Source organism: Prunus persica, chromosome G1 (assembly GCF_000346465.2).
Source record: "Prunus persica cultivar Lovell chromosome G1, Prunus_persica_NCBIv2, whole genome shotgun sequence".
In the NCBI taxonomy this organism is placed as follows: domain Eukaryota; kingdom Viridiplantae; phylum Streptophyta; class Magnoliopsida; order Rosales; family Rosaceae; genus Prunus; species Prunus persica.
Genome location: NC_034009.1, coordinates 41861212 through 41884564, shown reverse-complemented (window position 1 = coordinate 41884564; position 23353 = coordinate 41861212). Strand labels below are relative to the sequence as shown.

The following is a 23353-nucleotide window of genomic DNA, read 5'->3' as shown; positions in this document are numbered from 1 at the left end:
CAATATCTTTTAGACTTAGGGACACAATCCAATTCCCATTTATGTATTTATTTAAAATTAAAAAAATCCCATTTATTCATTTTTATTTGTTAGTTAAATTGTGTGTTTCTGTTGTGTATTATTTTTCTCTTGAAAAGATTTTCCCTCTTGTTGGGGTTTTTCATGGACTATAGAGAGGGGGGTTGGTGTTTAGTTGTTATAGTAAATGAGTAATCATTCTTGCGGTGAAAGAATGATGAAAAGGGAGGGCTTAGGAACTGTAGTCTGTAGGAAGGCACCGTGAGATTCCTGGGTTGCTTTAATCTCAAAAAGCACCTTCTTTTGATCTTAGGAAGCTTTTGTCTGATTCGGTTCACTTTGAAAGCAATGGTGTTGATGATGAAACCTTCACACTACACCAAACCACAACCCTCTTCCAAAAACTTATCCATCACCGACCGGTTGTATACAACTATACGTCTATCTCATATTACAAAATTAGCCACATAACAAAAAGACACACAATTATATACAACCAATTACACATAATGAGCACGAATAATTTTCATCTTCTTCCCCCTTCTTTGGGTTTTGGATTTGGGGTCTTCGGAGAAAAAAAATATTATAAAAATAAAGGGGCAGAAAATTTTGGGTCACTTTCTTTGCTTGCTAACCGTATCTCATGCCTTTTGTCCCTTGCCGGAAATTCATGTCTTGCCTCCCTTGAAGGGATCCATAGCAGCGTCCAACACAAGCAAAACCAATAAAATAATGGTGAAAGCGAAGAACTAAAAGACAACAACAGTGATATTATAAAATAAATAAACAAATGCAACAGAAAAAAGGCAGGCATTGCAGAAAACAAGCTCTTTTGGCAGAAGTGCTGCTCTCAGTTTTCCCTGACCCAACAAGACATTATCATCCTTAAAGCAGCAAACCGCGGCTCATATTCATAATCACCACCAAACAAAAAACACTCACTATCAATTGTGAACCCTTTAAAAGAAGATTTTTTTCCTTCTTTTTAAACGCAGAGGAAAAAAAAAAGTACCCATAAAAGAAAGTGCAGCGTGAGATTTCAGCTTCTTTCACAGAGAGGGTATCATATAAAAATCTGCAGAATGTTGAATAAGATCCGACAAATGTAGTGTACATAAAACAGTAAATGCATGCAATAATAACTAAAGGGTTTGGCATATTGCCAACTAAATGAGAGGGGCAAAATAGTTAACACAGAAGAAAAAGTGGTGTCTGAATGTGGAATTGACCACCAACCAAACGAAGCCTATCTGGATGACAGATGTGCACAAAAAATAAAAATAAAAATAAAAGAATAAAGAATATGTAGCTCTGTTCAGTACAGTTCGTTCGTTCGTTCGTTCGTTCGAGAGAGAAACCAAACTCAATAAATTTGGTAACACCTTCACAAAGAAGTAGAATATATTCTTTCTATAGTTTTGTACAAAATCACAAGGAAATAGACAGGCAGGATTTGGCGACATGCACTACTGTGAAAACTGGGCAACATATTTGATATTCCTCTGTAATTTACAAGACATTAATTTGAGAACATGGGGGCAAAAAATTAAAGTTTTTGTGGTTACCACAAGATCGGGGGTAAGTAATAGAAGCAAAGATAATATGCATGAGAGATGTCACATGTTTAAATATCACATCCTGGCATTGCAAACTGGGATGCAAATGTTTCAACCCGATTTCGGAGGTCAACAATATCTTTATTGTTCTGGAGACCTTTGATAAAATCTTTCTGAAGCTTTCCATATTCCCTCTGAACATTAACAGTAATCTGAGCAGCCCTAAGAAGAAATTCAGCCATTGTCTCAAAATCAGCCTCCACACATCCTCTTGTAGTCATAGCAGGGGTACCTGCAAAAACAAACAAGAAAAAGAAAGTTTAATATCCATACAACATAAAATGACCAAAGAGAAGCAGATTACTTTAACAAAATGCACCACGAGGCATGCAGACTGACTGTATGACAAAGAGACAGAAGGGGATAAAAACCAAGACAAAAGGCAATTTGGAACAATGATATTTATAAAATCGAAAATTGTTAATCGTGATGTGCCATGTTGATAAAATTCAAGCTAGCAAATGGCATAGGGTACAGCTTTCAGAATATTGACGATCAAGTTTAAACGACAGAGACTACTCACCAATTCTCACTCCCCCAGGAGACAAAGCACCATTATCACCAAATATAGCAGTTTTATTGAGAGTGATGTCGCACATCTCACATACTTTCTCATAGTTCCTCCCTATATTATTTATGTTGTGAACAAGAAAGGGGTTAGATAGTGAAGTACAAAATTAGACATAAAAATCATGTAAGATCGTAAGTTTAAGAAAATGGAAGGAAAAAAAGTAGGGCAGGGGAGAAAGAGAAACAATTGCACACTTGAATATGTGCAAATGACTAAAAACTGGAACAGAGAGATAGATGCTCATATGAAAAATGTTTATTGAACCATTGAAAAGATAAGGTCCCCATCTATCATCCACAATTGGGATTAAACTAGCAAAACCTTTGCTCCTTAAGCTATCACGTCTAATAATTGGATTTGAACACAAAATGTGGGGACAAACATGTCCCCGCAACAATTTAAAAAATAATGCAGAGTATTGTCAAGGATCCTAAATCATAATTGTTTAAAGCAGCAATTGATCAAATGTAACTTCCCTTAATTTTAAAGCAGCCGTGACCACCCTGAGCTTCCAGGTTGGTGTTTCTAACCTGGTAGGACAGTAGAATTTTCCTTTTTTCCTCTTCTAACATTATCAATGACCAGAAGTTCGCTATTAATGTTTGCAAAGACATTTTCGTTATTTTAAAAGCTAATCACCTTCTGTTTGGCTTATAAAAGCAATCATGTAATGCAAAATGAACTGGTATGTACACCTATAAGTTAACTAGATGTGGGACTAAAATAATAACAAAACTCACATACAAATATAATTTTATAATCCATTCTGTGAAATTGGGCTGGTTAACATTATGATACCTGTTAAACCAAGAGCGGTCAGATCCCAAAGCAACAAGTGATTGTCGGTACCACCAGTCACCAATCTGCACTTTCTTCTTAACAAAGCGTTAGCTAAGGCCTGTGCATTTCTCTTCACCTGTTGCATATAAGCTTTATATTCTGGAGTGGCTACTTGCTTTAAGGCTATCGCAAGAGCAGCAATATAGTTGTTGTGGGGACCTCCTTGTAGGGAGGGGAAAACAGCAAAGTTTATCTTTTCCTCAAAATCATAGTGATTACTACCGTCTACATTACTATGGTGCACGCCTTGCTTCCTTAATTTAGTGCCTTTCCTGTAGAAAATAATACCTCCCCTAGGACCGCGGAGACTTTTGTGTGTTGTTGAAGTAACAATATCACAATAATCAAACGGACTAGCACATTCCTGCAATAAACAATAGCTAATAAGTAAATATGTTGCAGTTATTCCCTTTTCAATTAGTATGAGTCCAGTCCAGTTGCTTAATATACAGCCAGAACATCCCACTCCTTATCACTTCACATAGAATAGGAGGAACTTCAAAAATGATGTGATTAGCGATTTAGTTTCTTTTGGATTTAGGCGTAAACACAAATGCAGACTTATGCACAATTGACTTTCAGGAGCTAAAGATAAAGTAAACACCTTACAAATGGTGGAAATCACAGAGAATGCAGAATAGTCAAATACACAAAATTACCCCAAGTTTTAGAGAGACAAATCTTTATTCAAGGGTTCTAAAGCAACAAACAGTTAATCCATACAAGAATACAACAGCGAAAGGCTCATTCAAAGCAAGTATTACACATCAATGTTGGAAGGCAAACATGAGTACCAAAGATATAGGTTTCCTAAACAGCATTAAGGATGTTATCATCTCACCTAGAGATTCAAATATTAAAAATATACTGTACAGTTCTACTTTTCAAAATAAATCAGATCACAACACTAGAACATTAATGAAATGCCCAAATTTAATAACATGATATAACTCTGACGTTTACTGGAATTAAGAAAATTTGTCTGACATTAAAAAAAAAACATCAAGTTGCAGGTAAGCACAAAAGTAAACAAAATGAGGCACCAGAACCAAGAAGCATGGAACACATGACATTAGAAAAACCGGGAAACCAATTTCTAACCTAAGGCAACAAATAGAGTGGAACAAATTGCACTAATCAATTGTTTTATAACATTGTACAGGAGGTGAAAAAGCCTTTACATTCAATCTATTAAAAAAAGAAAACACTCTCGCAGTGCAGGTTACTAGATAAACACTTCCCTTGCAACTTATTTGCATGTTATTACAGTATCATTTATCAACCAAAACACTTATTGATACTACACCGTTCAAATAGCATTTTGTTAGCAGGCCAAGCGATCATGATATGATAACTTGATGGATCAATAATTTCATTTTGTAAAAATGGTTCAATCACAGTGACCCAGGTTGTAACTTTTAGCAGCCCAATTTATGAGCATTACAAAGATTTAGTCCGTTATATTGCCAAATAAGAGAGGACTCTAAAACTGACCAGCTCTCCAATAACAGCCACTCAGCCAGTTTAGAGCTTCATGGAAAAAAATTTGCTATCAAGCATTAACAACAGCATCAGACATGTATTGCAACAGGTAACAAATTCAGCAATTGGTAATTATGGTCCACGCTCCATACAAATAGTAAATACATAAGGGTGAAATAAAACTAGAGTTAAGACTTGGGAAATCAAATTTCAAACCTTGGCTGCCACAAGACCGCTGATATGAGCCATGTCACACATCAACACGGCTCCGCATTTATCCGCAATATGCCTAAATCTAGCATAATCCCACTCCCGGGGGTATGAACTCCCACCGCAAATTAGTATCTTGGGGCGATAATCAACCGCCCTCTCCTCAAGCTTATCATAATCGATGTATCCTGTTTGTGGGTTCACCTTATAAGGAAAACTGTCAAAAAATATCGAGGCGGCGGAGACCTTCTTCCCGCCAGGAATATAATACCCATGACTCATATGCCCTCCAGAAGGCGAATCCAAGCCCATAATCCGATCATTTGGGAGCAGAAGACCGGTGTAGACTGCGAAATTTGCAGAGGTACAAGAGTAGGGCTGAACATTAACACCCCATTTCTCTGGATCAAGACTGAAAGCGCCCAGTGCACGCTCATAACAAAGCAATTCAATCTGATCAATGTGCTGATTGCCAGTGTAGTATCTCGCTCCCGGCATACCCTCGGAGTACTTGTTCGTCAAGTGACTGCCCAGAGCTTCCTTCACAGCTCTGCACACGAAATTCTCAGAAGCCACCAATTCGATGCCTTTGAACTGGCGATGCCTCTCCTTCTCCATAATTTCATGGACCTCCGGGTCCGCAGACGAAAGGGGCTGGTTCCCCCAAGACCGAACCGCGGCTCGCCTCGCCTCCAGCCCCATCGGTTCGACCGCCAAGCACTTTGATGGGTTCGGAGTGAACCCGGACACATCCCTCTGCCTTTTGAGGCAGATTGAATGCCCTAAGAGGTTGAAATTCTCGTCTTCGTCGTGATCGTCTCCATTCTCAACCCTAATTTGCTCTTCTTTTTGGTCGAGCAATTGCAGCGGAACGGATTGGATTGAATTCGACGAGCTCGAACTGTGATGCGTGCTAAACCCTAGAAATAGGCCCGGCTGAGTCTCCGTGAAACCCATAACTACCGAAAATTACCAAAAAAATGTCAAATTTTCCAAAAACAGAATCAAAATTCAAAAAAAAATTATTGCTCAATTTTTTTTAATAGAAGCAACAACAGTAGCAGCGACAACAGCGCCTGAAGAAGCTACAGCGACAGGATCGAGGCCTTGATGATTGTGCAGAAGTCGCTGAGGAAGAAGCAGAGGTTTCCATGCAGAAACCCTAAAGACCGTCGAGATTAGCAGAGAGTTAGAGAGAGAGAGAAGGAAAGAGAGTGAAAGAGAATGTAATATTAGAAAATGATGCGGCGAATGATAATTGAGGGGCGAGCTCAAGGGAGGATGAACCTGGATGTAAAAACACAAGGCCAAATCGTAATTTTAATTTTCATTGTAAATTGAGTCATTTGCCATTTTAGTTCTGCAGTTTGTTAATATATTTAAGGAAATAGATGAAATTCTTACATTTTGGATTGATTATAAACATTTAACAGTTTTGCAATATGGAAATTATAAATATTTAGCGGTTTCATATTGCCACGATGGAAAATAAAATACTTTAATAATGAGATTTTAGGCAATATCAACGAGACGGCTTTGACATTCTTCGTCTGGTAGATGAGATCGATAGAAAAAGCCTTGGAAAATAATTTTTAGGGTTAATTGTTGATTTGCTCCTGAATTTATACTTAATTTTAATTTACTTTTTATCTTCTTTTTTTTTTAGAAATTAAGGAACTCAATTATTATTTTTAGCTAATTTCCTCATGCCGTTAATTTTTCTCACATTTCATCCAATTTGTCGTTTTCCTTCCCTTAACCTCCCCTTTCCTGTACCCACCGTTCCCTTCGCTCTCTCTCTCTCCCAGAACTTCTCAACACCCCAACCTGAGACCACCCCCACAGCCACCTCTTCCCGCATTGTTATCCCCACCACCAAAATCAAACCCCCAACTTGTAATTAAACTCATACAAAGCATAACCAACCATGAATCACAACAAAAATTCAAAAATAAAATAAAATATAAGCATTCCATAACCCACAAACACAAGATCTCTGTTTATCTCTCTTTGTGTGTGTGTTTGTCTCTCTCTCTCTCTCTCTCTCTCTCCTCTCATGGACAGATCGGGTGGAGGTGGCGGATTGAGTAGCATGACGCATATATTACATTGCTTGGGTTTTGGGTCGGGTGGACTAAGCAATTTCAGGGGTTAAGGTGGTTTTTTGGACGAAGAGGGATGTTGGAGTTGGGAGACTGGTGAGGTAGCTAGGGGATGATGGTGGGAGAGGCTAGGGGTTGGTGGGGAGCGGGATGGGGTTGGGGAATGTTCATGTTTTCTTTTCTTTTTATTTATTGTTTTACTAGACTCTTCACAGGCGCTTCTGTGCCTACGAGAGATTTTTTTTAATTTAAAAATTATAAATTATATTTTAGAATTAAAAAATATAATAGGTAGTTGTGTTCCATAAAAATAGGATCTATTATCTGAATTTTCTTTTAATTTTAATTTTTTTAATATTAAAAAGTGTGAATTTACCATATTATCCTTATTTAATTAATAATTTCAATTCTTAATTAGGTACAAATTTAGAGGGCAAATCAACAGTTAACCCTAGGCATGGGTACAGATCGGTATAAGGTTCTTCCGTTAATCAAATCAGAGACTTTGGTAGACTTCAGATCGGTTAACCTAATATTCGATTCGGATTGATTCGGTACGCCGGTAATACCGTAATAAAAACATACTAATAAAAATACAATTTATAATACTTTCACCTAACATAAGTTCTTGAATAAATACACCAAATCATCATTGTAAAATATAAAAATCCAATAGTCTAATTCATCCAAGTATGAAATCAAATAACTTAGTCACTATATCATTCAATATATACTCAAGATGTACTGGGAGCCACTTGCGTTTGTTGTTTGAACATTTGAGTGTTATTTTTACTGAATTCTCTACATTTATGTAAATAATTTTGAATTTGTTCTGCGTTGAGTTCTTTATTTTTTAATGCTGAATCCAACTATATAAAGAACATAAAATTTAGATCAATGGTTGAAAAGTTACAAGTAAAAAATGGGACAAAGGTTGAAACTGGAAAACATAAGAAATTAATAAATTCATCTATGACCAACAAGTGCTACAGTACCAGGTGATAAAGAAGTGATAAAATGGTGATAAAGCAGTGATACAATGATGATAAAGAAGTGATACAACAGTGATAAATGAGTGATAGAAAATGCTGATTGTATTTATCTTTGGTTTCTTGTTTTGTTTTGAAATAATAGAATAAGTATAAATATCATATCAGTACCAATTTCCGTCAGGTTAAGAATATTGTTTCTCTTAACCAAACCAAACATCTCGGTACGGATCATATCAGAATAATTAAAATTAAAAAGTAATTATTTAATCAAATGAAACCAAACCATCGGTACAATATGTTTGATACGCGGATAATTCGGATGAGATGCCCACCCCTAGTTAACCCTAATTTTTAAGCTATTTTTCTTTTTTGACTTGAAATTTCTTAGTTACCAATTTCGTGTTCATTACAAATTTCCAAATGTTGGATCAGTTCTTAATATTATTTGTTTGTAAGGATTATAGCAAATTTTGACAAATAAGGATTATAGCATTCACTCGATTTACGGCTGGTCTCCAAGGTTCTGAAAAAAACTTTAAAGCAAACATGTAAGAGAATTTAGGGATCAACAATCCAGTCGAGAGTCAGAGAGCTAAAAAATTCAATAAATTTGGTTACACATTCACAAAGAAGTAGAATTTTTCCTTTCTATAATTTATACAAAATCACAAAGACATAGTCAGGGAGGATGTGGCAATGTGGGCTACTTGTGAAGATCGGCAACCTATTCGGTATTCCTCTGTAATTTACACGAGATTAATTCAAGAACTGAACCGGGCCAAAAATAAAATGTGTATGGTTACCAAGAAAGCAAGGTATGCCATAGAAGCAAAAGATAATATGCATGAGAGATGTCACATGTTTAAATATCATATCCTGGCATTGCAAACTGGGATGCAAATGTTTCAACCCGATTTCTGAGCTCAATTATATCTTTATTGTTCTGGAGACCTTTGCTAAAATCTTTCTGAAATTTTCCATATTCCCTCTGAACATTAACAGTAATCTGAGCAGCCCTAAGAAGTAATTCGGCCATTGTCTCAAAATCAGCCTCCACACAACCTCTTGTAGTCATAGCAGGAGTACCTGCAAAAACAAACAAGAAAAAGAAAACTTAGAACACCATAGAATTGCAACTTAGTATAATAATGCCTTACGAGACAAGTAGGCTGAATGATTGACTACAAGCAAAAGAGACACAAGGAAGAAAAACACAAAAGGCGCAATTGGAATAAAACGATATTTATAAATATGAAAATTGGGTGACTGTTTGATGTCCGTGTTTTGATAGAAGTTGAGCAGCCAAATGGCCTAGTATGCAGCTTTCAGAATATTGAAGATCAAGTTAAAACGACAAAGACTACTCACCAATTCTCACTCCACCAGGAGAAAAGGCACCATTATCACCAAATATAGCAGTTTTATTGAGAGTGATGTGGCACATCTCACAGACCTTCTCATAGTTCCTCCCTATATCACATTGTTCAGAGGAAAGGGGTTAGATGGTGAAATAAAAATTAGACATCGAAACTACATGAACCATAAGTTTAACGAAACGGAAAGAAAGAAAAAGCGAGACGGGGAGGGGAAATAGAGAAACAATTGCACAGTTAGATATGTGCAAATGTATGCAAATATAGCTTTTGTTTGGCTTATAAAGGCAATCATGTAATGCATAATAAATTGGGATATAAACTTGAATGTTGACTAATTATAAGTTGACTACACGTGGGACTAAAATCACAACGAAACTCAACAGGTAAACAGAAGATTTGCTCCACATGCAAATAATTTTATAATCCATTCAGTGAAAATTGGGCAGGTTAACATTATAATACCTGTTAAACCAAGAGCAGTCAAATCCCAAAGCAACAAGTGATTGTCGGTACCACCAGTCACCAATCTGCATTTTCTTCTTAACAAAGCATTAGCTAAGGCCTGTGCATTTCTCTTCACCTGTTGCATGTACGCTTTATACTCTGGAGTAGCTACTTGTTTTAAGGCTATGGCAAGAGCAGCAATATGGTTGTTGTGAGGACCTCCTTGTAAGGAGGGGAAAACCGCAAAATTTATCTTTTCCTCAAAATCATAATGGCCACTACCATCTCCATTAGTATGATGCATTCCTTGCTTCCTTAGTTTTGTGCCTTTCCTGTAAAAGATAATGCCTCCCCTAGGACCCCGGAGACTCTTGTGCGTTGTTGACGTAACAATATCACAATAATCAAACGGACTTGCACATTCCTGTAAAAAACAATAGCCTATAAGTAAGGAAATATGGTGCAGAAATTCCTGTTCTCAATTAATACACGGCTTAATATAACTAGGATATCCCGCTCTTATCATTTCACATAGAAAAGGGGAACTTAAAAACCAACATGAAGAGGCTCATAGAATGAAGGCTAGTCAAACCGCAAAATTACACCAAGTTTCAGATGGCCAAAAATCAGTATTCAACAGTTTTTAAGCAACAAACAGATAATCCACATTAGAGAAGAACAGTGAAAGGGTCATTCATTCTAAATTAGTACTACAAATCAATCTTGGAAGGTTAACCCATATATTAAAAAAATGAGAAACAGCATTAAGGATGTCGCCATCTCTCCCAAGTGATTCAAAGTTTTAAAAGTTCTGTATTTTTTCCATACCATAACACGGGATAACTCTCACAGTTACTAGAACGAAGAAAAGCTGTAATTCATAAGAAACATCAAGATGAAGAAGGCACGAGAGTATACCAAATGAGACAAGAGAACCAAGAAGCATGGAACACATCACATTAGAAACAAACAGGAAACCTGAGGCAATAGGTAGAGTGGAACGATTTGCACTATCTCCTCAGTGTTATACAAACAGGGGTTAAAAAAGATTTTCTACATTCAAATCAATTCAAAAAAGGGAACCCTTTCACGGTGGAGCTTACTAAATTAATACTTGCTTTGAACTCCCATAAAGTAAACCACTAAACCAGTAGTTATCCCATATACTAGATACTAAAACTGAATACCACTAGACTGGCATATAGCAACCAGAAACCTATTTTCATCAGCTTCAAATATATTATACGTTTAAGTTAATCCATTTGCATACTATTATAGTATTGTTTATGGATAAACAGTTCAACAGAAATACGTATTGAGAAAAAACAGTGCAATAAGTGTTTTGTGGCAATCAAAGAGGTCATGATATGATATCTTAATAGATCAGTCAATTCATTTTCTTTCTCCTGTTGTCTAAAGGTTTGTGACAATATGCCGCACATGTACAGAAATAGCTAACAAATTTGGAGACTAAACAAAAATAAATAAAGAAAACTAGAGTTAGGATGTCAAATTTCACACCTTGGCTGCCACAAGACCGCTGATATGTGCCATGTCGCACATCAACACCGCTCCGCATTTATCCGCAATATGCCTAAACCTGGCATAATCCCACTCCCGGGGGTATGAACTCCCACCACAAATTAGTATCTTGGGACGATAATCAACTGCCCTCTCCTCAAGCTTATCATAATCAATGTACCCTGTTTGTGGGTTCACCTTATAAGGGAAACTGTCAAAGAATATCGAAGCTGCAGAGACCTTCTTCCCACTGGGAGTATAATACCCATGACTCATATGCCCTCCGGAAGGCGAATCCAGGCCCATAATCCGATCATTTGGGAGCAAAAGACCGGTGTAGACTGCAAAATTCGCAGAGGTACAAGAGTAAGGCTGGACATTGACACCCCATTTCTCTGGATCGAGACTGAAAGCGGTCAATGCGCGTTCATGACAGAGCAATTCAATCTGATCAATGTGCTGATTGCCAGTGTAGTATCTCGCTCCGGGCATACCCTCGGAGTATTTGTTCGTCAAGTGGCTGCCCAGAGCTTCCATTACAGCTCTGCACACGAAATTCTCAGAAGCCACCAATTCGATGCCTTTGAACTGCCGATGCTTCTCCTTCTCCATAATTTCATGAATTTCCGGGTCCGAAACCGAAAGCGGCTGGTTCCCCCAAGAGCGAACCGCATCCCGCCTCGCCTCCAGCCCAGCCGATTCGACGGCTAAGCACTTCGACGGGGTCGGGTTCAGAGCGAACCCAGACCCATCCCTCGGCCTCTTCGGGCAGATAGAGTGCCCCAAGAGACTGAATTTCTCGTCATCTTCCTCCTCGTGACTATCGTCTCCATTCTCAACCCTAATCTTCTCTTCCTTCAGGTCGAGCAATTGCAGCGGAACGGATTGGACTGAATTCGTTGACCCCGAGCAGTGGTGCGCGTTAAACCCTAGACACAAGTCCGGCTGAGCCTCCGCGAATCCCATAACCACCAAAAATATCCAAAAACAACAATCAAATTCCCAAAATTTGAAAATTCGAGTTTTAGAGAGATATGCTATACGGAATTAGGTGCAGCAGCAGCAACAACAGCGACAACAGCGACAACAGCGAAAGAAATGAAGCGATGATGATGATGATCCAGAAGTCGCAGAAGAAGGAAACGCTTCCATGCCCTAGAAACCGTGAAGATTGGCAGCGAGTTTCAGACTCTGAAATTCTGTTTGTTTTTTGCTTTCTAATCTTTGGGTCATGTAGTATATATGGAAATGAACTGGCGGATGGTAGCTAAGGAGATTTTCAGGGGGATGAACCTGGATGTAAAAACGTAAGCATGGTTGAGATTGGGTCAAGGGTCGTGGCGTACGGGTTCGGGTTAACCGGCAACCGGCAGGACCCGGTAGCGTTTGGTTTTGTTTCGGTGAAGCAAACACGTGGAGGACTTCTGTGGATTGGCCCACCTGGTCGGGATGGCGTCTAGGTTCGGCTGGGGGGTTCGGGCCCACACGTCCAGCTGTGAAGGATCCGCTCGGTAAAAAATGAAGACTGAGACGGGAGGAATTTCTTTAGTGGGGGAGCGTCCATCTGTCGGAGGTGACTGATGGTGTGGGCCCTCACGTAGCCGCAAGGATTAATGAGAGAGAGCCAGCGATGGTTTTGAATCTTGATGCCTTGTCGTCTTTCCTATCTAACAAGATCACCAACCTCCACACCCTTAATGCGATCTATATAAAAAAGGCATGGCATGGAACCATAAATCATTTAAAGCGTTATGTATGTTTGAGTTTAAATAATATGTTGGTGCTACCATGTGAAAATTGTTAAAAGTAAGGTAGAACTTGCTAAAGTATATTGGTATCATTGCATTGGCACATGAAAATTGTGAATAGCGAGGTGGTGTTTCCTTGAGAATGCTCTCAGCATGGTTGCAAGTCCCGCCCCTAATAGTCAGGGGCGGAGTTAGAATTTATAGTTTCTATAGGCCAAAATTTAAAGTTTTAATAGGAAAAATACATAGCAAAGTTCTTGTTATTCTTTTTTTAAATTTACAAGTGATAGTTTAAATTGCAAGATGAGGGAAGTTTCAAACACATACTATCAATGTTGTGTCACGTGAGTTTAAACATGAGACTATTGGTCCGCAAGTAAGATTTTTTTTCACTGGACTAAATCTTGTTGGCAGCAAAGTATAGGTTTAAAACATTACCAATGATAAAATTGAACAAATGAGAACCTAATAAACACAACAAACAAGAAAATACAATAAAATTCATGAGTTGCATGTATATATTTTTGGGGAGGGGTGGTGTGGAAAAACCTTTTTTTTATTTTATTTTATTATTTTTTTGTTTGGGTGGGAGATTTAGGCCCAAACATGGCTCCGCTCCCACGTGATATTATTTGAGCATAGAAATAGACAAAAAGAGCAATGCACCTGGACCCTGGTTACTGATAAGTTTTGGTCAAACCCATATTGGACTGAACCCATGATACCATGGAGCTGGCCCATGTCTCCACCAGGCCTAGGCTTATTCTTATTTCTCTCTTCAAACCCAGCCCAAATTCACAAACTTTAATTTCAAGTCAAAGTCTCTGCAAAACTAAAAGCACCATTGGAAACTTGTTGAGCTCGTTTATGGACTCATCGTCCTCTGAGATGTCTCTTTCTTACCGGGACTACCTAACCCTTCTCCTTCTGCGTCCTCTCTTCGCAATCGCAGTCGTTTTCTCGTTCATCTCCGTTGGTAATTACTATTTCTCTAACTTCCCCACTTCTTTTTTTTTTGGAATTCTGGTAGCAATTAAAACGCGAGTTGAGAATCTGGGTCGATGACAAATTTTGTATATGATCGAATTTTCAGGTTGGTGGTTGGCCTGGAAGCTGGTTTTGGTTCACGTTCCTCTGGTGCAAGAGATTTTCGGGCTGCGGAAGAAGACCGTGAAGCCCAAACCCCAAACTGGTCGCTTTTCTAAAATTTACAGCACCATTGAAGCCCGCAATTCGGCTTCTAAATGGTAAATTTTTGAGTGTTTTTTGTGAATTTTAAGGATAGTTCATAGGTTGGACTTTCTAGAATCATATTGGGATTCTTCCAAATATATAAAAGAAGGTTCCTTTTAAGACACAGATGGTTTGGTCTCCTTAATCCATGGCAGCTTCATGGTCATATGATGAATCTGTGTACAAATCCAATTTCATCATACTTCAAAATGCATTCTTATTTGAATAATTCATGCAACAAACAAGAAATCTAATTGTGGGATTCGATTCGATCGCATTGCAGAAAGAAAAGCATTGGGTAAATTGGGAAAGCAAACTTGGTAGCTTCTTGTGTGTTTGAATGGTAAGGAAATGCAGGGCACCAAGTTTATTGTTTGATGCAACAAACAAATTGGCATACCAAATTTCAGGTGCTTGAAGATTACGAGGTTATGTTCCTTGTATTTTCTCAGATACAAAATGTAATTTATCTGTGGGTTTCCCAAGTTGCATTTTGTCAAGATGTATAAATATGAACAAAATTCTGAAGCAATGGAACCCAGCATAAATTTCAAATGTGGGATTTCACTTTTATCAAATAGTTTCTTCAAGTCAAAAGGATCGAACAGCTTATGAAGTTTCAAGTTCCTAAGGAAATGAAAACCAGAACAACAAAAATTGGCCGACATATTTATCCTTGGACTCTCAGTTAACGGGTCAATGATGTCATGCATATGAGAATTAACAATTTGGAAATCATCTTTATGTATAAGTTCATATACAAGAAGCAATATAATGGTTGGGTTATAACAAAAAAAAAAACTATCGACATCTGTGTATACACAACTGAGAGACTATGATCTCTTGTCGGACAATCTTGACCCTGTATCATCAAATGTCCTGTGTTCGAATTTTCCTCCTTCAATATCGCTTATGCAAAAAAAAAGGGGGAAATTACTCTTGTTGAACAATAGTAATTGTCTATGAAAAAGAAAAGGTCATGTTAAGTGGCCTCTCTATTCCTACCTAGAATGTAAAAATGAAATTTGAAATTTGAAAAATTAAAAAAGAAATAGAGAGGAAAAAAAAAAGTTGTGAGGTCAGCGGAGGAGGGAAGAAGACCATTTGTCTTACTAGAACGACGCCGTTCCCACTTGAGAGGCAAAACCCATCTTCAACTTCAAAAACAAAAACTCATTACTCAGTCTGTTTCTTTGTGTCTCTGAGCGCGCCGCTGAGCTTGGTTACCCAGACCTCATCCATTTGCGTTGCTTCTTACTTACTACTACTAGTGTTGTCATTTTGTTAAGCATTTCTTGCTTTCTTGCTATGGAAATTCTTCGAACTTCATTGCTTCCTGGTAACCCCGTACTCATTGAAAGCTCTCTCTCACAAAAACCCAACAATTCCCACAAACCCAAGTTCATATTTCAAGCTTCCATAGACACAACCAACGGTTCTACTGGCACCACACTCTCAAACCAAGCAAACCCACAAACCCATGTCTCTTTTGCCTCCAAAAAGACCACCAAGCTCAGCAATAACCCAAGAGCTGGAACCAATTCTGAAATTGGTCATTGCATTTCTTTACTAAAGAGTAACCCTGTGTGTGACTGTAGACAGATTCATGCTCAAGCTCTGAAGTTGAACGCTTTTGAAGAGAATGGTTGGATTGGAAACAAGCTTGCTATGCTATACTCGAAGAATAAGGAGTTCTTAGACTATGCCCGTAAGTTGTTCAACGATATTCCCAAGCGAAAGATTCCCGTTTACGCATCGTTGATAAGTGCTTATTGTCGGTCAGAGCAGTGGGACGACCTGTTTTTGGTGTTTAGGTTGATGGTTGATGAAGGCATGTTACCTGATAAATATGTTGTACCTACAGTTCTGAAAGCGTGTGCTCTGGTGCGGATGTTAAGGACTGGTAAAATGATTCACGGGTTTGTGATAAGGATGGGTATGAACTCTGATGTTTTTGTTGGGAATGCGCTTATTGATTTTTATGCCAACTGTGGGGACTTTGGATTTGCATTAAGTGTGTTTGATGCCATGGGGGAAAGAGATGTAGTTTCATGGACTGCCCTTGTTTCTGCTTTCATGAATGAAGGCCTTTTTGAAGAGGCAATTGAGGTTTTCAAGTCCATGCAGCTGAACGGGGTCAAGCCTGATTTGATTTCTTGGAATGCACTTGTATCGGGGTTTGCACACAATGGAGAGATTGATTTAGCTCTTCAATATTTGGAAGCAATGCAAGAAGAAGGGTTGAGGCCGAGGGCTAATACTTGGAATGGAATCATTTCGGGTTGTATTCAGAATGAGTATTTTGAGGGTGCTTTGGATGCATTCTATAATATGTTATGTTTCCCCGAGGATCCAAATTTTGTTACAATTGCAAGCATTTTACCAGCTTGTGCAGGCCTAAAAGATTTAAACTTAGGCAGGGCTGTTCATGGGTTTGCTCTGAAGCGTCAGCTTTGTGGAAACATGCACGTGGAAGGTTCGTTAATTGATGTGTATTCAAAATGTGGGATGAAAGATTACGCAGAGAATATCTTTTCCAAGGCAGAGAACAAAAGTATTGCTATGTGGAATGAGATGATTGCAGTTTATGTAAATGCAGGAGACGCAAAGAAGGGATTAGAGCTTCTTAGAGTAATGCATCATGGCGGCTTAAAACCTGACGTGGTATCTTATAACACAATATTGGCTGGCCATGCCAGAAATGGGCAAATAAATGAGGCATATGAGTTGTTTTATGAGATGGTCCGGATGGAGTTGAAGCCAAATATTATTTCTTTCAACGTTTTGATTTCTGGTTTTCAACAATTTGGGCTTAGTTTTGAAGCTTTGAAATTGTTCCAGACCATGCAATCCCCATTGAATGGTTGCATGGGTAATGATGTGCTCCATGAGTCAACCCAACCAAACTCCATTACTATTGCTGGTGCTCTTGCAGCTTGTGCTGATCTGAATCTACTATGCCAAGGGAAGCAAATCCATGGATACGCGTTAAAGAATGACTTTGAGCCTAATATCTATATCTCAAGCGCATTGGTTGACATGTATTCAAAATGTCTTGATATTGTTTCAGCGACTAAAGTATTCAGGAGAACTGAAGATAGAAACACAATCTGTTGGAATACTTTGATTGCAGGCCATGTCCACAACATGCAGCTGGACCGAGCTCTTGAACTTTTCTGTGAAATGCTGGAAGAAGGTCTTGGACCAAGCTCTATTACGCTTATGATACTTCTCCTCACTTGTGGTGATATGGAAGCTCTGAGATTTGGAAGAGAATTACATGGCCATATCATAAAGAGTAAGCTCGATCAATCTAATTATGCCCTTACAAGTGCCTTGATAGGCATGTATGCTAAGTGTGGTAGAATCAAGGATGCCAAATCGCTGTTTGACTTTGAAGTTAAAAAAGATGCTTCTGTATGGAATTCCATGCTATCTGCTAATTCGACTAATGGAATGGCCAAGAGGGCCATTGCCTTGTTTGGAGAGATGGAGTTAGCAGCGCCTGTGCCTGAGATATAACTTGAGCTTGTGATCATGATAGCTTAGTGGAAGAAGGATAAAAATGTCTCAAATAATTAAATAATAAGTTTTGTGCTCTTTATGGTGCTATATGAGCTTCTCTTTTTGGCATGTGGATTGTTGGTTATTCGGGTAGTGCCAGTTTACTTGATGAGGCTCTTGACTTCATCAGACAAATGCCCGTGTACCTGATGCTTTTATACAAGCTACTCTTCTACTAGCTTGTGGAGTCAGGAGTCAATTGAAATCCAAATATTGTAGAATGGGCTGCAACATATTTTGTTTCAAACTCAAACCAAATAATGTTCTCAGTGATGTGTTTCTCTCCACTATTGGTCGCTTTTGGGATGTGGGAATCCATGCAGAACTTGAGGACTTTCATGGAGGATTGCAATTTGATGACTCTAAAAGAGTGAAGCTTTATAGACGTGGATACTAATTGCATACATTTGAGGGGACATATCACATTCCAAGTTGGAGGAAACCGTAGAAACATGGGAGAGGTCAACTGGAAAATTGGAGGGTGGTGGGTGACTTCCCCATAGTCATGTTTTGGAGAACAAAAAATGAGCTGATGAGAACGTTCCCTTTGTCTTGCTTGCACACTGAAAGTTTGTTGACAACATCTCATTCAGATGCTAATTTACATATCTAAGAATTTGTTGTCTCTACTGCCATAGATCAGCCAAAGTTGTATAAGATTGATGAGTGGGTGATCTTTATGCTTCTATCACCATATGAAGGATGAGATGTGTAGATGCCAAGTTTACCCAAATCGTAAATTTTGGAAGTCACTTCCCGACAGTGATGACATCAGAGCTGGAGTTAAAAGAGCCTATGAAGAATTTTTTGTCTAAGTCTCTAAATGCCAAACTAGCAAAAACATTTGAGTAGCCACAATCTCGTTTCCTTCCAAATTGAACTTGCTGTTTGATCAAGGGAGAATTCTTCTGCATCATGTGCCACAAACAACCAGAAAAGGAAAGTGGTTTTGGTTATTTTTATTCCTACAAAGTTGCCGAAAATGTGACCTACCAAGTTGGCTCTTGAGGAGATCTTTGAATGTAGCATGTAACAGGTTGTAAGGTCAGCGCATATATCCACTAGGAGGCACTCATCATGACTTTCTCCCAGTCTTTGGAAGGTGTTGATGTCCCTGAAGAAGCAAGACCACAGAAAAGGTAGTGTAGGTATCTTTTATCTCTTAAATCTTGTTTCCTTGTTTATTCTGCTTTGTTTTGGGTGTATTTTACATAGCATATTAAATAAACTAAGCCGATGAAACTGTTAATGTTAATTGAATTCTATAATCTTTTTCAAAATAGTATAAGATCATGTTAATTGAAGTCAACATACTAAACATTTTTTCCTGTCAAAATCACATCGAAACTTTACTAAACTAATCGTGGTGCACGTGCACACAACCACAGATTACAGGAATTTTATTAGTCACTAAACAAAAGTTGCATCCCTATTGCAGGCTTTGCTGCTGGGGATAATCTTACATTACTCCTATGGTCAAGAACTATTTGCAGGCTGAAGCAAAATATTTATTTATGCTCTCGCATTTATCGGTAGCTCTACTGTTTATGGCCGAATTCTAATCATGGCGTGGATCAGGACCACCAGGACTCCTTCGCTTCGACACAAAATGCTGTCCAACCTGCCTCTCAATGCTAGCCTTAAGCACTTCTTTAGCACTCTCCATCGCTGTCCGGCTGTTACCCTTGTTTGAGTACGAGCCACGAACACGAGCTTCGTTATTCTGAAGGGAAAGCAAAACAAGAAAAACACATAACCAGAGTTTCATGCTACCCATTATCAATTTGAAGTCTCAATGTAGGATGTTTGGACATATATGTATATATAGACTATCATTCCTGTTATGATTTGATAATTAAAAGTGAATGGAATCAAATGAGGGATTAGTTTGATTTGGTGATCATTTTCTGATGCAATTAAATCGCAGAACCATGATAGTGCTGAGCATGTATGCTACAAAATATTGCTCCCACAAATCTACAGTCAAGTATGTGTTTGAGTTGAGAAAATATAGTAAGATACAAAGGGTCCCTTTGAATATAAAGAATCTAATAGGCAAGTTGGTTTTTCCTTTCACTGAATCATGCCTCTTTGAATTGTCCATATTCTCTGAGAAAAGGTGCGTGCCAAGTCATAAGCGTTGTCCATATGCAGCAGGCACTAGTAATTGGGGAGCTTTAAAAAGTTGGCCTCAGTAAAGTTCAAATTGTCAAGGCCTTGGGGTTAGCCAAAGTGGTGAGGGTGATTGAGGAAATGAGTTTGGATTATTAGGTTAAATCAAGGGGATCAAGGGGTTGATTCCCTTCCATTGTAACCTATTGTCGAAAAACTCTTCACTCTTAGCAGTGAAATATTGATCCCTACGTCTTCGATGAGAGCTCAATTTCTTGTTTCCTTTTTTGAAAGCTTAGACCTCTTTTGAACTAAAAAGAAAAGGAAAATTATAAAGAACCACATTATTGTACTACCTCTTGTATTGACGGGCTGATCTTTATTAGATAAGTGGTACATAAGGTGGTATAATAATATTGAAAAATGTATTTCAATAAAAAAAAATATTGAAAAACGTATGCAAATTTAGTAATTTAACTTCAAAAGTGGGCATGAAAAGTTTAAAGCTATAACTATGAATGAATTAAGCAAATTACGAACTCTTCTTCATTATATATTTAATGTTTTCTTTTGGACTATATTGATAATTGGATACAGAAAAATATGATAATACATCTTATAGATTACAATAAACAGCTGTTGGTTATGATATCCCAAAGCGAAATGTTGTCTGCTATTGAAGACAAAGAAGTAAGAATATATTGTCATGAATTGTTTATGCTTCATCCTTTTTGTCAAATTTCTTTTGTTGTACCTGTAAGGTGAAGACGACTTTTATTTATATATATATTTTAAAAAAATTGGGCGTTAATTTGGTTAGGCCTAATGGTATGCACAAAATTCTCTATTTAAAAAAAAAAATCAACAATAGTGGTTTTTTTTCAATGAAATATTCGAATTTACAAACGAGGTCTAGTCTAGTAAAAAAGGGTATTGACTTGCAGACCAGTGGTCTCAAGTTCAAATCCTCGCATGTGTCTTGTAATTTTGACTATAGCTTGTATTTTTTTTATAAAAAAAATTCATATTCGAATTTAGAACTCACTAGCCTCTTTTTTCTTTTTTTCTTTTGTTTATTTTAGAATTAAAAATAATAATAGGTAGTTGTGTTCCATAAAAATAGGACCCATTATATGACTTTGTTTTAAATTATATATTTTTTTAATATGAAAATGTTTGAATTTATCATATTATTCTCATTTAATTAATAACTAGCATCTTCGTACGCGCTTCCGCTCCTGTGAGAGTTTTTTTTAAAATTTTTAATTTATTTTAGAATTAAAAAAGATAATGGGTAGTTGTATTCCATAAAAATAAGATCCATTATCTGATTTTTCTTTTATTTTTATTTTTTTTTAATATGAAAAAGTGTGAATTTATCATATTATTCTCATTTAATTAATAATTTCAATACTTAATGTTTACATTAACTAAGGGCATTTTCTGGTATTTTGAATGTTTTACCATTATCTCCCTTTTGCTTTATATAGTAGATTTCAATTATTAATGCTTGTATTAATCAAAGGACATTTTATGGTATTTTTAATAGAGAATTTTTGTATTTCTCACGTGTCAAAAAAGTAAAGCCGTGCGGCTATACGGCTATAAAAATTTAGAAAAACGAGTATAGCTGGGCCGCTATACTACTTTTTAAAAAAATTTAGGACAAAACTGAGTATAGCCCTTCGGCTATACTATTTTTTTTTTAATATACATATTTTTTTATTCAATAATATGTGAGAATTATGTGTATAAAAAATTGAGAAATACGTACATACATACTCGTATTATAGACGTGCGTACATATTTTTAAATAATACATCCGTGTTCTGCAAACGTCTTAAAGACTGAGTAAAGTTCACGTTTTTTAAAAAACAAACGTACAATACTCGTATTATACACATATGCACGAATTTTTAATATTTAATACACGTATTTTTTTACAAATATTTATAACACACACAAAATTCACGTCTTATACACATAATTCTCACATATTATTGAATAAAAATAATATATATTTAAAAAAATAGTATAGCCAAACGGCTATACTCAGTTTTTCCTAATTTTTTAAAAAGTAGTATAGTCATATAGCCGAACGGCTATACAGTTTTGACAAGTGGCCCATATGCGCTGGGCGGGGCTTTATAGTATAGCAGCGTGGCAGTGCTATATTTTTTTTAAAAATTTTTATATAAGAAATAGTATAGCCGTTCGACTTTACTCCTTTTTATAATTTTTTTAAATAAAATAGTACCACCGCACGGCTTCACTGTTTTGACACTTCAAACATAGGCGCTAGGCGTGTCCTTTATATTATATTATGTATAGCCGTTCGGCTATACTGTTTAAAAAAAAAAATTAACCCAAGATATTTCGCCGGCATAGAATTGTTCCGAAGAACTTTCGTCGGAATAGGTTCATTTTTAAAATAAAATAAAATTCTTTACTTTTGTTTTTTAGCCAACTTCTTTAATTTAATATATGTTATTAAGTAATATATTAGTATTTTTGAATTATTTTAATTAGTAATTATATTTTAATTATTATTTAGTATTAAAAAATTAAAGAAAAAGTCCACAAAATAATTAATTTCTATTTATTAAGTCTTTTGTGAAATCGTTTTGGGTGTTTTAATTAAATTTCTCCATAACCCAAGTGCATTATTACTTTTAAGCAATTACTCGAGTCTCTATTGTCCTCTTTTGATTTTTTACTTTTCCAGAGTTATTACCACTATAAAGATTTTAGCACTTTCACGTTTAATAATGTATTATAGAAGTACGTATGTATTTTTTAATAATACATCCGTATTTAACAAACGTCTTAAAGACTCGACAAATTTGATGTCTTTTAAAAAGCAAACATACAATACTCGTATTATACATGCACGCACGTATTTCTCATGCTTAATACATGTATTTTTTTACAAAAATTTAATAAGACACAAAATTCAAGTATTATACACATAATTCTCACATATTTTTGAATAAAAATAATATATATTTATAAAAAAAAATAGTATGACCGCACGGCTATACGCAGTTTTTCCTAAAATTTTTTTAAAAAGTTGTATAGCGATTGGCTATACTCGTTTTTTCCAATTTTTTTAAAAATAGTATAGCCGCGCGGCTTTACTATTTTGACACGTGGGGCATAGAAGCTGGGCGGTTCCTTATATAGCCGCGCGGCTACGCAATAATTTTTTTGATTTTTTTTTTTACGAAATAGTGTAGCCGTGCGGCTGTACACGTTTTTTATAATTTTTTAAAAAAATAGTATAGCGCATGGCTTAACTGGTTGACACGTGGAACCTGGGAGCGTCTTATATATATATACTAGCCTCCCTGCACGCGCTTCCGCGCGTGCGAGAGGCTTTTTTTTAATCACGCGCTACGCGCGACTTACATAGTTTGACAAATATTTTTTCGCAATTGTATTTATATAGATGTCCGTTTCAATAGTTTCATATTTTAATCGCGTGAGTCTGATGCATGATCGTCTTAAAAGTTTTCCTTTTATCG

The 23353-nt window shown here is 36.9% G+C and overlaps 3 protein-coding genes across 4 annotated transcripts; 1 reads left to right on the top strand and 2 right to left on the bottom strand.

The window, feature by feature from the left end:
- On the bottom strand, positions 1363-6097 carry LOC18792086 (serine hydroxymethyltransferase 7). Its single transcript, XM_007222847.2, has 4 exons — positions 4744-6097; positions 3004-3409; positions 2158-2259; positions 1363-1866 (listed from the first exon to the last, which is right to left on the bottom strand). The coding sequence occupies exons 1-4, from the start codon at positions 5692-5694 to the stop codon at positions 1643-1645; spliced, it is 1683 nt and encodes a 560-aa protein (XP_007222909.1). The 5' UTR covers positions 5695-6097; the 3' UTR covers positions 1363-1642.
- LOC18792728 (serine hydroxymethyltransferase 7) lies at positions 8413-12446 on the bottom strand. The gene is made up of 4 exons (XM_007225644.2): positions 11173-12446; positions 9670-10075; positions 9200-9301; positions 8413-8917 (listed from the first exon to the last, which is right to left on the bottom strand). The coding sequence occupies exons 1-4, from the start codon at positions 12136-12138 to the stop codon at positions 8694-8696; spliced, it is 1698 nt and encodes a 565-aa protein (XP_007225706.1). The 5' UTR covers positions 12139-12446; the 3' UTR covers positions 8413-8693.
- On the top strand, positions 13454-19264 carry LOC18791620 (pentatricopeptide repeat-containing protein At1g19720). 2 transcript variants are annotated; one of them, XM_007226318.2, is made up of 4 exons: positions 13454-13896; positions 14014-14167; positions 14437-18856; positions 19156-19264. In XM_007226318.2, exon 3 carries the CDS (start codon positions 15462-15464, stop codon positions 17673-17675), a length of 2214 nt encoding a protein of 737 aa, XP_007226380.2. In that variant the 5' UTR covers positions 13454-13896; positions 14014-14167; positions 14437-15461; the 3' UTR covers positions 17676-18856; positions 19156-19264. The 2 variants fall into 2 exon arrangements, with proteins under 2 accessions (XP_007226380.2, XP_020411403.1); XM_020555814.1 differs by having other exon boundaries at positions 14437-18865.